This window comes from Rhyacophila brunnea, unplaced genomic scaffold (assembly GCF_057557595.1).
Source record: "Rhyacophila brunnea isolate RB1 unplaced genomic scaffold, BYU_Rbru_1.0 scaffold_24, whole genome shotgun sequence".
NCBI lineage: Eukaryota > Metazoa > Arthropoda > Insecta > Trichoptera > Rhyacophilidae > Rhyacophila > Rhyacophila brunnea.
In genome coordinates, this window is record NW_028232904.1 from 13,398,992 (window position 1) to 13,417,365 (window position 18,374).

General features: G+C 34.8%; 1 protein-coding gene across 1 annotated transcript; it reads right to left on the minus strand.

Moving 5' to 3' along the window:
- Nucleotides 1-3,153: 3,153 nt before the first annotated feature.
- P58IPK (dnaJ homolog subfamily C member P58IPK) lies at nt 3,154-16,926 on the minus strand. The gene is made up of 10 exons (XM_085951662.1): nt 16,737-16,926; nt 16,283-16,399; nt 14,400-14,599; nt 13,459-13,659; nt 9,528-9,656; nt 8,306-8,530; nt 6,925-7,042; nt 6,251-6,383; nt 5,482-5,611; nt 3,154-4,425 (listed from the first exon to the last, which is right to left on the minus strand). Exons 1-10 carry the CDS (start codon nt 16,813-16,815, stop codon nt 4,279-4,281), a joined length of 1,479 nt encoding a protein of 492 aa, XP_085807788.1. The 5' UTR covers nt 16,816-16,926; the 3' UTR covers nt 3,154-4,278.
- Between the last annotated feature and the right edge of the window lie 1,448 nt (nt 16,927-18,374).

Consider the following 18,374-nt stretch of genomic DNA (forward strand, 5'->3'; position numbering starts at 1 on the left):
ACTTTGTTAAAAGCACTACTAATACCACCTATTCGACGCTTGCATCCTGACGGTGCTGCTTAATGATTGCAAGTCATGGCACCTTACGAAGACTCTATACTGAGCTTCGAGAAGAGATGTTTGCGGTAGCTACTCAGGAGTGATGAGGAGACAAGAGAATAGATGACCGGACCTACTAGTGGAGGCAAAAGCTTGAGTTGAGTCATACTAGAAGGCAAAAGGATGTAAGGGAAACTTTAGCGAAAGTTACAATTGTTTAGTATAGAATGAATAGAAAATCATCACCTATGCCCTTTTGGCATAGCAATCTCTAGATGTAATAAATCGCAATCGAATCGAGACTTTTTTTTCTAATGTAAAACAAAATTCTCCCGTTGTGGCTAAGGTGTTCCAATAATTTGTGCGACCAGTGCTAACGTATACATGTGAAATCATGGACTCTTAAAATGTAAGAAAGATTGAAATCCTAAGAGTGGCGCAACGTGGCATGATGCGGAAATTACACAAAAAACGAAGCAGTGATAAAAGGTTGCCAAACTTAAAAATGGCAATGAGCTGAATATGTCGTTCGATGAGTGGATATTTATCCAGTGGTTACTGGGCATACTCAAGAAACACTAAATAGGCACAGGTCCATCTTAAAACCAGCTGGATCGACTAACTCATCAAGTACGTGGTAGCGAAGAACTAGGAGCTGTGAAAGGAGGTATAGGGAGGCAGTGGATCAATCACTGAGGACAATGATAACAGTAAACAGAAGAACAATGATTGTAAATTAAAATAACAGACATGTAATATATTTGGTATAGTAAAAGAATATACAGTACGTATTGAAAAAAAAGAAACAAATCGTACTGTTAAAACATCTAGCTGATACTAAATTAGTAGTTATTCAATACACAAACAATCGACAAATCATATTTCGATAACAATAATTACGTTTATACATATTGCGTGTGTTATAAAAAACTTCCATAGTGATTTCTACTAACTAAAGGAAAGTATCGTATCACAGAAAGTCAACTCTATGTATGTATAAGACAGACATATACCTACAGTCCGATCAAATTATAATGTACATGTTGCAATAAATAGCTCTCCAAGAATTCATACCCCACAGTGGTAGTTTGTGATATAATATGTAATATGTTAGGAGTATTGAACCGCGTTTGCAGAAATAATGGTATTGTAACATCGCTGATTAACGTTACAAAGTTATATATGAAATTTTGTTACATATTTATAACTTTGTGATATTAAACCAGTATGTATTATAATAATTTTTATATTTTTATTTGACTTATCGAGTGGGCACTGCAGCTCAGTGCCTATAGTCAAACCACGTCTGGGAGACATCGGATGAAAACTACATTTTAATTTGGTTGTCATAGATAAACAAAACAAATTACCGCGGTAACCAACGCATAGAGAATTAGTACAGCTTCGATGAGTACGCACAGACCCTTAGCTGTCATTTGTATACAGTTTGCTGGTTCAATATTACAAAGTTGTACGTTACCTTTAATGAATTGTTTCAAATTATGAGGACTTACAAAGGGTGCAGAATAATAATTAGTTGTCTATATTATGTATTTGCAGAAGTGTGACATAATGTCGTACTATTACACGAACTCAAAACTCTAATAAGTATATATATTTAAAAAAAATGTTACATATAACTTTGTAATAATTGAAGCTGCAAATTCTAGAGAATGAATTGTAATAAGAAAAGACGAAAAATATTGAAAACCTATCTACAAAGAGATTTAAAGTTATTCTGATAAATTTCACAAAATTTGTATAAAAAGAGAATATTATTATAGGTTTATGTTATTATTTTTGTGCAAATATCTTTATGTATTATAATTTAGGACAAACTGTACTCTTCACGCGTTTATAAGATTTTTTATAATAAAACATATTTTAATTTGTCGATTTTGATAATTAATTATAAACATGTTTTGTTTTCAAATGCATTATGGTTTTTTACCAAGGGATGCGTATTTTCATTATATATAATTAAGCTGTTTGAAATATATCGAATATTATGGGGCGAACACATTACCATCACGTCACATGTTGTCATGCTGATAAATGTAGTCTATGGTTTCGTCATTCCACAATATATTTTGAATCTCTATAAATCCAAGTATGGAAAGTGCCAACTCTAATTTATTAATATTTTGAATGATTTTCATGATTCAAGTAATTCTAAGTTTCTACATGTGCGTACGTTAAAATTATTTGCGATATTGCATGCATAGATAATATTTTGAACAGAACCCAACCAGCAGACTATAGATAATATACGAAAACACCAGACATAGATAATAATTTAATATAAAATCCATAGAGAAAACCATTAAAAACAAAGAGTGAGTCAAAAAAAGTCAGCAGAAAATAGAAAAAACATTCACTGACACGTGCGGTTGATGATGTAGAGTGATACGCATGAGGTGACCTCATTGTTGTTCTGGCCATTTCAGCAAATATTGCTAACTGACAATTCCTATTCGTTTTTGGTTCAAAATCCAGTAGCGGCTCGTGGATAAGATATTTGCGGTTGATTAAAAATCAAAATAAATGTTTATTTGGATTATATTTTACTATTAATATCAAAATTAAATACAAATAATTAATTATATATATAATTAAAACAAAGAACTTTGCATAAATTGCTTGCAGAAATAAATTTTAACAATTTTAATAAATCATAGCTATATTTCTTTCCTCGCTGTGGCGCGCTTACTCACGCGCGACGCAGAAACGGAGAAATCTGAAATCGGACTGTCTGCCCGGCAGTACGAAGCTGCGAGAAACGCTGCCCGCGCCCCTCCGTCGCCCACTCGAGAATATTCTATTGAAATCGGTACTGTGCAAAATCAAGTACCTACCGCGGTGTATGATAATATTATTATTGGACATTGGATGTATTGATGCGCGGGCGAGCTGATTACACGCTTAATAATATTGATATTTTCATATAACATACATAAATTTATGTATATTATTACATTTGTCTCAATTTGCGTGGGGGTCCTGCAGTACCGCAGTGCATATGGACAAGCCGCCACTGTCAAAATCTGTTACAGGATGGGAGCATCAGTCTGATAACATTTTAAATACCAAAAAGAGACATTGTACACTTTTTTTCCGTAGCAAGAGCTTACTGTGACAGCACACAACGTGATGGTAATGTGTTCGCCCCATTAGCGTTTTATATGTACAAAGCATAATGTACTATATCATATAATTATAATATTACTATGTACAAATGGTGATTATACAACATATCCGAAAGTGTTTACAATTCAATTCTTTTGATTATTTATTTCAAACAAGGCCTAGCATTTGGAGGGTGTTATGTAACAATTACTTAGTTACATTTGAATAATTCACATTGTTGTATTGAAAGTAGACATTTTTAAATGTCACAGATGTCAATACGATGTTTAAAGTAAAAAATTAATAGTCTTCTTTACAGTGACTTAACATTAATGCTCTGTTGTAGAAATAATGGTAAAACCAAAGGGCCGTATGCATAGTGGTATGTACTTATTTAAATTAGTTTACTTAATTACTAGTCAGCCGATATTTGGATAAATAAGAACTAAGAACTAACGTTTTTCGATAAACAGATGGTGGGAAAACATTGAAACTAAACTGCAAACTTCACTGTCAAATAATTACGTTTTATAAACAGAAAAAACAAGCAGATAAACACCAACCAAAAAGACTGAATCGTTTGCAAGCGTTTAATCGAATAATCGGTGGACAATTTTGTGAATAATATTGGGTATACTTTATCCACAGTAACGACAACAATCCTGATTTGTCATGTTATTGACTGTTTTGGTAAAATATCATCTATGCATAAGGATTGTATTTAGTTTTACGTAACATCGACATTCTATGCATCAGGCCCTAAGATTACAATATGACACAACTTTTGCTCTATAACAATTGCCACTTCAACACCGCAAGGTTGCATGTTCCTTTATTGCATACGACCTTGTGATATTATGTGTGAGGCAAAATTGGGCGACATAGCATGACACGCTGATATAAGATATTCTAGTGTACGTACACCATTAAAATATTCCATACTCGTATCTTTTATCTCTTTTTATCTAGATATGAAAATAAAGATAAAACATATAAGTCTGTAATTTTTTAAAGGCTATCTCATGCTATGTAGAATAAATTAACAACTGTATTTATTTGAAGGTAACACATTGTTTGTCTTGGGTGTTGTTTCGCTTCACTGGGTCCTTAACTTTAGTTGAAGTGGAACTTAAATTGGAAGGGGCTTCCGTGGTGGAATTGGTGGAATGGGTTTCCGTGAGGACCTCCTCTTCCGGATTCAGGGTCCAGAGGATCGTCGCCGGCATCGAACTGAGCCCTCTTTTCGGGATCGGTTAAAACCTGAAACAACACGGCAATTAAATCAGATATATTGTAATAATAATAAGGGTCGTTATGTTTTAATGCACCGAGCAGCCTCTCATCACGCTGAGAGTGAAGAGGCGACATTGGACCTGGCACGGCCACATGCTGCAGATGCCGGAAGAGAACCTCACCTGGCTATAATAAATACATACTGTAAAGCTGTTCTATACGAATTATTTATAAACTATTATCTTAAAATCATTGTGTTGCGTCACTTTCGACAGCATATTTCTGCATACAAACTACATAAAGCAATAGCAAAAATGCAGCTACATATTATATAAGGTTGAATAAAAAAGAGATCTATGCATTCTTCCCGACTAAATACACCATGTTGACCAACGAAGATGCAAGAAGACTGGCTACCATCATAGATATGGACTAAGTAAGAAATCTGCTGTTTCTACTAAGTGACCTCTGTTTCTGACAAGGTGGAGATGTAATCTGCCATCTGTGATGTCTATTGGGAGAGCAATAATAATTCTCTTCAACCAAATCGATTAGTGTATTGATATATTCCACTTGCATGGGAAAGAGTTCAGAATGCTGTTCAGCGCACTTTCTTGTACTCATACCATTTACACGATTTTTTTAAAATAATTACATGTTATTATTAGCAAGTTTCTTTTAAAATATCGAGATGAATGTCTACTAAGTTAGTAACAATACTGTAGTCTATAAGCTGTGCAAGTTTCATCAATATCGGTCCAGTAGTTTTTGAGTTATAACCACCGAACAAACGGACAAACTCCAATTTTGTTGTATGTAAATTATTTCACACTTTTTATTGTATTACACAATATGTACACGTTTTTTATTAAATGTTCCATGTCATGTTCGTCATTAATTTTTAATTTTTAATGTTCACTCCTGTTAATAAATAAATGAATTCCAAATCAGGATTCGTGAGAATTTGTGAAACTTTGTGAAAAAATTGCCAAAGTTTTCATATGGTGACAAATTAATAAAACAATACAGCAGACTTGGTCAGATATTTAAGTGATGGACTAAAAGTATGAGATGAACGCTTACTTCTTTGGCAGCGGCGATGTCGATGAACTTTCTCTCCGCCACCTTTTTCTCATCCCCTCTGTAATTATCGGGGTGCCATTTTTGCGCTGCTTTTCTGTAAGCTTTCACTATCTCCTGTTTGTTTGCCGATCTGAAAAAAAAAACAAAAATCTAAATAACAAATATAATTTTCGAAATCCAGATGTGAATTCTCCTTGCATATTTGCTGCGGAGCATATGATGCATTTGACATATTTTTGTGTGAGGACTGTGCGGGGGATGAAAACATGTGTACAGACACATTTTGGTAGGTTTGCGCGCGTACACCTTACAGGGAACACTGCTTAAGCGTCAATTACATTGAGCTTCTTTACGAGCTGTTTATTGGCGAATTTAAAAGCGGGCGGTTCAGCTACTACGATTTGATGATTACACACAAAACTGTCCATTCGCTGAAAAGCCACAAGCCAGCCACTATTTTGACAGAACATAGTTGGTTTTTTTACCGGGAGGTTGGTACTGCGCTCTACTGCGCAGACGCAGTAGGCCCACACGCCGGCGTGTAGGGTATAAAGTTGACCGGCTTTCAACTTTTCTCGGTAGAGTGTTTACAACCTGCTTATTAGCTTATTCGATGATTACACTGGGCGTCTTTACAGGCAGATTGTAAATTCGCCAATAAACAGCTCGTAAAGAAGCTCAATGTAATTGAGGCTTTACAGGCTGTAAGTGTTACATACAAGACTAGAATTATAATTGGCTGAAGTTCAGTCATAGTAAAAACGGTTACCTCTTAACATTAAGAATCTTGTAATAGTCTCTCTTCTCGGCTTGCTTTTGGAGCTTCTGTGCCCTCTGCACACCTTCCTTGGCGCGAGGATTCTGACCATCGATGGCCAGAGCGTCTTGGTATGTGTGAGTCGCTGCAACAGATAAATCATATCACTACTGGTTCACGTCTGATTTTTTAGGCAATGATCTCTAAGCTACCTACGCACACTATCTTTCCATGTTACATCATTTTGAAGAACACAGACAAAGGTATCACCTCCGTCAATGCGTTTGATGCAAATTATTGTGCGAATGTGACTTAAATGACTTAATCAGTAAGAACAAGACGATGTAATTGATGCGAAGACTTGTGTTCAAATTTAAGTGTATCATTTCCCATGACTACCATGGAAAGAATCCCCCTCGTCAATTTTATGCAGGTAGCCATAACAAATACACTGACTATTATTTTTTGTAAAATGATCACATAAAAAAACCAGAATGTGAGCTGCCATTTTGTTTTCAGGCTGTCAATAGAAGATGAAAAATAATGAACTTGTTACTGATACAATCATTATTAGAACTGCCTTCAAAATCCCTAATACGGAATGCGTATAATAAGCCTCCTTTTATCTTGAGTCCAATTTCTTTGTATGAGTTTTATAAAAGTAAAATATTGAATGTTCGACTCACCATCATCATACATTTCTAATCCTATAAGCGCTTCAGCCATTTCGCAATAAACATTAATATCTTTTAAAATATCCAACGCTGCTTTGCAGAATCCAATTGCTGGCGTGTACTGTTCGTCCTGGAAAAGACAATAATAATTGTATATCAATAAGTTATTTTCAGTCAACACTGTGATGATGGGTTTGTAACCTGAAATAGATGATAAAACTAATAAAATCACAATCTACTAAAACATATTTTTGAAAAGAACAGAAACATACTTATTAGAAAAAATGATACTGTTCGGTTATCAGGAATACAGCAGAAAACACATTTTGAAAATACCCGATATACTGTATTATTTGTTAGTTTGGGTTAGTTTAGGTTGGGTTGGGTTAGGTTAGGTTAGGTTTGGTTAGGTTAACCTAACAAATAATCCAGTTTGTCAGCTATTTTCAAAATGTGTTTTCCGCTGTATTCCTGATAACCGAACAGTACCGAAAAAATACTAGAATTAGAAGTTGGACCAAGTAGGATTCGATCACACTAGTGATCATTCACTGTACTGGTGACAAGTCTTATCCATTAAGCTATCGTATTAAGTGTTCATAAAGGAATTCATAGCTAATATTTGGGTAACTCCTGAAGCCAGTAACAAATCGTACTATGTAGTATAGGTCGCGCAATGAAAGCTGAGGCCATCCACAGATACGAAATCTGTGTATATTGGTGTGTTTTTGAGGCAACGGACATTGCACAACGTCTAAGAGAAACAGCCGTTTGTCTGTTTACGTTACGTTGATACGTTGATGTTTAGAATATTCCAGACGCTTTTACAGTCTGTTCCTTTATTGATTAGTTCGATGGATCTTTTGTTTGTGAGAGGTCGTGTAAAAGTCGTTTTAAACATTTGAAACATCCTGTTTGTAAACAATGCGTCAGTGTGAGTATTGTCGTGACCTCAGCTTTCATCATCATTACCTCGCTTTAAATTACAATGTTGGTGGAATTTGAAAACCTCAGCTAATTATATTTATGCCCACGATAGCCGAGCGACTAACATGTCAGCCTATAATGTCGTGGGTTCGAATCCCGGGTCGGGCAAAAAAAATTCACATGTTATTTTGGATCTAGAGTATGGACCTAATCATTTCTCGTAAAAATTAAAATCTGATAATACAACCTCCACCCTGTGGAGGCCCATATGACCTTCTTAGGATTGGACGTGGTTAAAAAAAAAGAAATCAACCAATTATAAGACCAATGCTATTGCTAATGCGAAAACCAGATGGCTACGTTAGTTTCAAGTACTGATAACCGTCTCATAATTACATCAGGGATATGGCTCCAAGCTAGAAATCGGTGTAATAACGTCACATAATGTAATTTAAAAAACACTTACCTTATTAGAACACGTACACAGGAGTCTATTAGCCTCGAAGATGACCATACCGGCCTCCTCTTCATTCTTGAGCACCCTCTGTGCCTCTGTGATGCACTCCTTGAACTCCCTGGCATCCAGATTATTCTGGGCCTCAGTCAGGAACTTGTCGATCTTCTTGATCTTCTTATACAATGGGAAGCAGTCTTTGTGTTCAGGATCTAACTTCAGACATTCGCGGATTTCCTGAATGAGACATAATATAATTAGCAATCAACTAGGTCACCACGGGCTTCATATAACCTTCAGTTATTCGGGCAATGAAATGCATGGAACGATATATAGATACTATAATCATATTACTTATAAATAATTTTCTTTTGTGGCTGTATCAAAATTTTTGCCATTTTTTAAATTCCGATCGCTTGATTATTATTTAAATCTTTTATATTGATATACAATGGTAAATGTATGAAAACTACACAATATAAATTGAATACATAATTATAAAATTTAAATAATCTAATAGTTGTTTTATCAGTGTTTTATACCTACCTACAGTGTCTTCCAACACTGGTACATTTTTTAGTGGCATGGCAATAAAATTTAATATATTATTGAGACGGTGTCTGTTGGCATTATAGATGTCAATGTAGTGTCGACATATGAATACTATAATAAAACATATTTAATACTGCTAGTCGCAATGACCGAGCGACTTACGCATAGGCTTGTAAGGTTTGCATCCTGGGTCTGGCAAATACACGTATTGTTTTTCAGCGTGTGTTTGGAATCAGAGTTTGGACCTAATGGTTGAGCAAGTGGCTAACATCCATTTCTCGTAAAAATAAATATCTGTTAAAACAAACTTCCACTCGTGGAGGCCCTATGATCTTCTTAGGATCAGACATGGTCAAAAAAAAGTCTTTTATATTTGCGTCTCTCATAATAATTTTGCATTGTCGGAAACAAGACATTAACGACTGTATTAATTTGTTTTCTGGTTAAAAAAAATATTATTATGACAGCTATCAAATTTATTTAAATCTTTGTCGCACTACCGGTACACCCTGCCTATCATGTGTGCATACCATTATACACTACGTATTCATGTTAAACAGTATCTGAATAACAGCTGATTAGTGTTTAGTACTATTCTATGCATTTGGGCATAGGTCAAAAGTAAACCAATGATGTACATTTAAAGGGCAGGTATGATTGAAGATACGGCTATTGGACTCACCTTCAAGGCATCAGCAACGTGTCCAAGATGCGTGTAAAGAAGGGTGGCCAGTCTAAAATAGCCTCCCGTGGAATCCTGCTGCAGCCTGTTCACCGACCGGATGTCCGATACGGCAGACAGAATATCTCCCTGTAAAAGATTAAAGATTGAATTAAATAACCAAAGAGTTTGCACTAATCTTGGAAGAGGCCATTGAATCTTTTGTATCACAACACTTGATTGCGATTTCAGAACCTTTTTAATGCAAACACGTAAAAAAAAATTTTCTTTGGAGATATAGTGTTTATTCAGGGAACACAAAAATTAATCTACTGGGTGTGGTTATAACATGTTACAAATGTCAAGTGTGGAAAAATATGGGATAAACTTAAACAAGTGTTAAAGAATATGTTATTTTCAAGTCACGCCTACCATATAATAATATGCATTAAAGTTTGTCACATAAATGTAACGTGCTTTCAATATCTGAGGACAGTAGGCGCACTTTTTTTCACTTGGGCTTTATGACATCACTGTCATGAAGTACCCTGCTTCAAAACCGTGGTCCATAGCGATGGGTTTTATATTTCTATTTTATTGATCTGTTCTGGGCCTTTACTATATGAAAGAGAAGCTGACGATAAGTTTACTAAAGCTGCAAGACATTTCGCATTACGCGGTTCTTTTGTAGAAAGCTTCAGACATGTTCTCTGATGTATATTTGGAATGGCCGCATTGAGATAACAAGCCTTGAATTAGTGTTAGAAACCTGAAAGAATTTTTTTAATACGATCCATCTCTATTTCAATGTACAATCAAATAAAATTTCATCAAAGAGCATAGTTTCCCCTTGCTGTCGCGCGGTAGGCTCTTTGTATAGTAGAGAGTGCAATGCATGGCACCCACAGCCTAAAGCGGCCCCCAGGACAGGATCTTTGGCGGAGTTCCCTACCTATCGCTAAGGTTAAAGGCAGCGACACTCTACGGTAGCATTTTCCAAATGGTGTTAAAATTAAGGTGTATTTTTTAATATGTCCACTTGAATTATGGAGTTTTTGAGAATCGATACACAATAATCAAAAATTGCATCGCAAAACCACGTATTATAAATGTTAATATTCTTATAGTAACATAGTGCCAATTAGAGCAAATTTGTATTGTATTTATCTCACTTATCTGGTCGACCCGCCAAACCGGGCCCCCCTTACGCCGCCCCATCACTCCCAATCCGTAAACTCAGTCAAAGCTCACTTGAGAGCGTGGTGACCTCAGACTTGGGTCTGCTCACGAGACATTACCAGGCGTATAAAACTGCTGATGCTTCACATCCAAGCGTAGGGCCACGTGATACGCTTGATTAATACCGAGTGTAGTGCGGGACGGTTAGTTTGGATGGGTCTTTGTTTGTGTTGATCATTTTCACGATGAATGGAAAATTGAGAATTTCTTTGTGATCGTGAAAGATAAGTGCTTATGGTTAATTAGTAACGCCTGTGTCCTCAGTCATATAACATAATAGGTTTTTTATAGTTGAAGATTGACCCTGGTAGAGTGTAGTAGATAGCTGCCATTTTGATATTGGACCAATAAACTCATTCGCTGCTGACTAGATAATGACTTTTTAATTAACACCTTTAAAATTCATGTTAATTACATCTATCGGCCGCCTGGTCATTACGCGCCAGGTGCGTCTACAGCGTCCAAAGTATTGAACATAATATTATATTATAGAAAAGTATTTCTTTAAACTGAAGGCCGTATATAGACCGAGGAAAGCCGTATTGTGAGGTAGATATTTGCTTCCTACAAACTTTGACATTTTGAATGATACCATTGAAATGCTGTGTAAATAATATCAACTAATTACATAATATTTCAAATACCTCTACACTAAACACGATACGGATTATATTTCATTTAAAATAAATTACATTTTTTCTTCTTTATCGGTCGTAAACGTTATCATGAAACATTACGATATAATTATTATTGGCTGAAGCTGCAATTATTACAATTATTTAATTTTTATGTCATCTCATTTTGATAAAACATAGCAGATAGTGTTATTTTATAATGGCAATTACGTATGTACCTCTTAAGTAATGAATGATAAAATTTCACGAAAAAACTGAATAACACTAACTTATTAATTACAGTCGAACTTGGTTTATACGAGGAAAATGGGACCGACTGAATTTGCCCGTTACAAGCATTACTAGTTATATCGTTATATAACATTTTTCTCGCCACGTTCTATCTAAGCATAGAATATAAAAAATCTGAAAACCATCGTAAAAATCCCCGAAACAAGCATAGCATTCATAAACTAGAAGTTGTTTATTGTAATGGAGTGCCGAGCCGCCGGTGCTGGTAGGTACCTTACTGACTACACAAAGCTTAGATTTTTTACATGGAATTTCAACGATACGTGGATACTTTTTCAATGTTGTCGGCGAAAACACCAATTAGGTACTTAGACACTTAACTAGTGTCATAAACGTAATCCGATCCCGGCGGCATCTGTCTAGTTAACTGTCTGGTCGGATTTTATTGTTTAGGGTCGAAAATGTTGTTTTTAAACGATCCACACATTAACAGTTTTGCTCGGTATTCCCGACAAGTAGCTCTTTATAAAAGTGAATAAATGTATGGAGAAAATCATAAACTAAAATCTCAACGAATGTTTCCACATTACACCCGAGATCTCGCTATTTCCGCGATCGTAATAACCAAGTTCGACTGTATATACATAATATTAGTGTATGTAGAAAAGATTTTGAAAATAACCTTCTTCTATTATTGAGATGGAGCCTAAACGTATGAAATTGAAACAGACGAGGACCGCAGCAGAGCTATTCTTAATAATTAACACATTTTTGTTATTTTTATTTCTCCAAATTAACATGGAAACAATGCGGTTATCTAGAATAATTGGTAATACGGTGAAAATGTAAGTTGGTACACATGTCGTGTAAAATAAGTCTCAAGGTCGTGTGTGCTCGTGTATGGCATTCCTACCCAAAGCGAATTTGTGTACAAACGATAATCGAACATAACCTACAATATTTGACAGCTCGCAGGTAACTGTAAGTTAAGGCGGCGCCGGCTAACTACTAATTTAAAAAATAGTCACATCTCGATCTGTAATTGACGTACTCTATCCGAGACCGTGTTAAAAGATAGCGCGTTTGACGTAACTTTCCGTGATAATTAATTGCCTGTATAGTGTTAAATGTGATATGTTTATCACATTTATCACTTTTTTAATTGGTTTTGGAGTTAAGTGTTAATATTATGTTATTCTATTATGACATTCCACTGTTTTTTAATTTCAGATTGAACCAATTAATAATTACATAAGTACATGATTCTATATGCAGATATTGCCAAAAAATACTTAAAGTCGACTTTAATTTGACATTTCATATATCTCACATACTGCCGTATCAAAGCAGATATTTGAATTGAAAAATTTTGCCATAAATTCCCATGGAAAGACACTCCCTCGTCAATTCTGTACAAGCAGCCAAAACCAATACATTGACAAACTATTTGTTATTTAATAATCACCAAGGAGTGGGGAGACCAAAATAGTCCTGATTGCCCTATGAACTGTCATAAATTGTATACAATATGTTAAATCTATGAAAATATAGCTAAAGCCTATCCTATAAGTATGGCAAATCAACGGAGTCCGCCATCTTACGATTCGCTTATTATGCATGATATGGGACTCTATAGGGCCAAGTTGACAGAACAGTCAAACCACCATGACCGGTTAACAACTGGCCAATCCAATGATCTGAAGTCAGTCTGGTTATCTCCATGTGTCACTTAATATTCGGTAGGAACAAAAATGTCTGTCTGCCATTTGTCGTATAGTGTAGACACTTAGAAAATATTATATCTTATTCACTGTAGACTAAATGAAAGCATTAGATAATGTAAGTACCTGTGCAATATAACACTCAGCTCGTAGTTGGCGCAGATGTGAAGCCCACGGACACACTTCTAGGATCCGCTGCACCATTTCTGTGGCGGCGGCGTAGTCGTGTCCGCGGTAATAAGCCTCTGCAAGCTGCATATCTTCCGACAGCTCCGAAATGCGCTGGTAATGCAGGGTCGCCTCCTCATTGTAAGGCTCCACTACCAGCTGTGAACAATAAATTCTTTTAAATAAAAACTTGCTTACATCCATACGATGGATTCTGGACATTCACGCTGGAGGAAAATTCGAATGTGTAAAAATCAAATGTGTTGAAGAAACTCTTTTCTTGCCAGGTGAAGCCTTTCGTGGTTTTCACAAACATTGCCCCATCTGACAACTAGCATTATGTGACAAACTATATATTAATCAAAGATATGAATTAAGCCCCATTGCAGGATGACCAGGTGAATGCATATATTTGATAGCAGATTTTTAATTTAAAAAAATTCTAAAATAAAAAAGACCTACACAAAATAACAACAATTTCCGAAGATTGCAAAATATTTGCTATATGGATATGGACTGGATTATATATTTATATTTTTTAAATAATCAGACATGTTATGTGTGCAAGAATATTACACAGAGGTTGATATTCGGTGATATTCAAAAAAAACCTAATTTTTAAACAGAATGGGATTTATAAGATTTAAAAGATAGACCAATGATAATATGTCGAACAATTTAAATAGGCATGTGTCTTGGCAGTTAGTCAAATCCATGCGTGATGCAATGATTATACACATGTCAAAATAATACTGTATTGTCTGTGACGTAGGAACCTTTTAAAGAGCCTCATGCTTAATCCAAGCCAAGATACATCTGCATGTGAACAAATAAACATTGCATAAACACTATTTACAAACATTTTATGGCAAAAGATATTGACAAGTTGATGGCCTTACCACATCGTAATAGTCCTGCGCGGCATCGGTGAGAGAGCCAAGTTTCATGTGGACGTTAGCCCGCTGCAGCCGAGCAGCCGTGAAGTCGGGCTTGATGTCCAGCACTTTGCTGAAGTCGGAGAGGGCAAACTTCGCCTTCCCCAGGGCAAAATACACCGTGCCCCTTTTGTAGTATGTGAGGTAGTTGCGGGGGTCGCCTTCTACATATTTCAAAGATAACATAGAAATTATACTTGAGGGGTCGATCCAAAATGTTAGGACTATAACTAGAAGGATGCATTTATGAAATATTTTAATTACAAAACTAGTGAAAATTAGTGAATTAGTAAACATAGATAAATTATTAAATAGTAATCATAAACTATAATTTATATCTGCTATTTTTGGCAGCTGTTTGGATGTTTCAGTATGACATATTACGCCACTTGTGTATTGTATCTGTCTACAATAATTGTCAAGTCTGTCCTGTCTTGTGGAATATTATGGTGTTGTTACAAGTCTGCGATATTTTGTGTTCGAAATGCACATAGTTCATAAAACATCTATTCTAATCAAATTCAAGTTTCAGACATCACAGTTGTGGAGAAAATATGACTGTTTTATGACACTTACTTACGAATTTTCTTGAAGAATTCAAACTTGCAAAATAAAAAAAAATTCCTCTGTGGAGTATTTTTTTGACGTACCACGTTTAAAAGGGTTCCGTAATATTGTTCTACATAATAAAGGGGTTCCGTGATAAAAAATAATTGGGAAATGCTGATCTAGACATATGCCTCATATAATTGTCTGTTTGATCTCTTTAATCTAAAATGGTGTTGAAATGCAGCTGCTAATTTAGTCATTAATCTTAGTAACCTATTTTAAGCGTTAATATTAATTAAATTACGCTTCATCTATTCTATACTATAGATCAGTGGTTCTCATGTGAAATTTAACTGTGCCCGCACAATTGACATTGAAAGTTCTATGGAAACGTCTGGTGGCCGCACCAAATTTAACTTTTGTTGTGATTGAAAAGATTAAAGCTAAATTTTATTTACTAAAAAAATGGATCAATTTATTTATAGACAAGTCCATTTAATCAAAGAAACTTGAACATTTTAGTACATAAGTATCTATTTATTTAAAAATAATGCAAATGTAAATTCCTTAATACTCTTTTTTCCCAATTCGAGCTGCATAGCTGCTTCTACATCTGTCAACTGGCTTCGATACATATTTGTTTTTTATGAAGTGCATTACGCTGAATGATCTTTCACAGTATACAGTAGTAGGAAAAATCAATAATATTAATAAAGCAATAATTGTTATCAATTCTTCGCATTCACCTTCTCAGAAACGGACAATTTCACACACATGATTTCATCACAGAAACACATTATAGATCATTTGAGCGTGGAAAGAAACTTAAGACAAGTCATGTGTATTCAACCAATGTTATAAATAAATGGTGGTTGTGAGTGTTGTGACTGGTCCTCCGCCATCTTTAGCTGTCAGTCGCCATTTTGGAATTCAGCTCTCTTTTTGTCATCGAATTATAGTACGCGGTCTAAGAAATGATAGTATTTCGGCAAAAATTATAGGACGTGTTGAAAATGAAAGTTTTTTGTTTGTCACATAAACATAACGGAGAATTCGAGAAATATCTTTGTTTTTTTTTTTTGTTTTTAAATATATTTTTGAAATATTATTCTGTAAATCGCTGGTATATTGGAATTTGGAATACTATTCCATGTGATGTCAAAATGACAGTACTTACGGACCATAGATAATATACGTAAACCGACTAAGTACATACAAAAATGCATACGAAGCGGATTTCTAATCAATTCAATTTGTTTACATGAACACGTCATATTTTGAATAACAAAAGCACTCACCGACAGCGGCATGGTAATGTGTTAAGGCGTCCGACAGCTGTCCTCGGGAAAGGAAATCTCTTCCTAGTTCTAAATGTTTATTTACTTCCGCGGAACTAGCCGATACTGGTTCTGTAACTGGACATAAAACAATCAAATTAACACAGAATAATAGCATTAATCACCAGAATAATCAATACATGATTGCACGAATATAACACATTCATAGCGGCTTAATTAAAACAAGATTAAAATGTATTATTTGGCAGCAAAATAAATGATCATAGAACCAGCCGACTACTTGAAAATGTGGCTGGATTTTGAGATACATCAATAACTTCACTATTTTGATCGTCATTTTCAATCATATGGAACGATTAAGTTATTAGGAGCAGATTGTTCACTGGGTTTGTTTAATATTTTCATTTGGATATTTCAATATTTTGTACGAGATAGGTTAGGATATCACACTCACTTCCGAATAATAATTCTAATGCTAAAAAAAGTAGACATGTCGCTAATCTCTGCCAATTTAATTTTTGAATACTGTCCATGGTTGGCGACTATCTAGATAATTTGTTATAGTTGAGATGTTTTATCTATTACTAGTAGTTGAATAAAAATATGACACACGAACTACACTCCATTATTTCTTTTCGTGGTCTAACGTGATTGGTCCAAATCATTGCACAATACGACAGCTGCTGTCAAGTATGGTAACATAAGAAAGAAAAAAAATAATCAAAAATATGGCTACTCAATATTATTAAATATAACAATAATTATTATTCTAGTTTCTTTTCAATAGTAATTATTATTAATTTTCAAGAACTTACTATTTGAAATCATCCATAAAGCAAGAGAAATAATATTCATATATTCCAATATCTTTGGAGTTATCTGTTAATTATTGATTTTCGAAATAATAATATCCGCCATCAATGGCTATGATGTTGGTGTTGTGAAAATAAAATCAACAAAATTTAAAATTAATAATGTTTTTATTACATTTTTAGAATTACCTACAGACCTACAAACTTATCTGGAGAATGAAATAAGGAAGCCACTGTCGAAAACTACTCAATCACGACTCGTAACTGACAAAATCTGACATTCAAATGACGTTTTTCAATATGGCGTCCTGAGGTAGTTCGTAGTTCCATTTTTGGCCATTCTCCAGAAAAGTTTGTAGGTCTGTACCTACAATAATTATTTATTCATGAGGCAAATAATATTTGAGTATGTAGGTAATTCGTATTTAAACTATTTTGTCTAACAATACATATAAAAAAAATACACTAATTCGATTCCAGCGATAAAATTAAATAAGTACATACACTATTATAATGTATCTTCTTTTCAACTAATAAGTGTGCGTTTATATTGACAGATGTCGTACTAATATTATTATTATGTTCAATCTCCTTCAAGAAGGAGCCTTTCAGGGCCGCGCCAGGATGGCTGCCGCCCGTATATAGTCTATGCGCCCGGGTGCCAACCGCAATAAGAAAAGTTGAAATAATTATTTTATTTAATCTACATATTTATGAGGTACCTATCTATTAAGGGTAACAAAAAGTACCTATTTCATATTTTTTTAATATGTACCTAGTGTGGAATGCAGAAACATTTGTCATAACTAAAATTTCCTTAGCAGAAAACACTTGTTAAACGATGACAAAAATATGACAAATGCATTTTATAAATGCAATAACTATAAATACATATTATTGTATTTCTGCGGACTGGCGTATAAAAGTAAAATAATATTCTGCAAGTACCTACATGCCAAACGAATTAATACTATCAATATCCATATTGAGATACATTGTTAAATGAATTTGAGTGTATGGACTGTTTTATAGACATGCGAATTTATTTTGACAGCAGCTGTCAGTGGTAAATGGTAATGCAGAAGGGGGCGTGTTCATAACAAAAGTAGTATATGATTAATGATTCCTTAACTCTATACTCAGGATTGTCTATAGTTAAGTCATGCTTTTCGGCGACTTATCCTTAGGATCGAAATCTTAAATTGTGCATGCCGCTCCTACCGTTTAACGGTCATAATTATTAGTAAGTATCGTTAGTGTCCGGTTGAGTCGTCCGCACT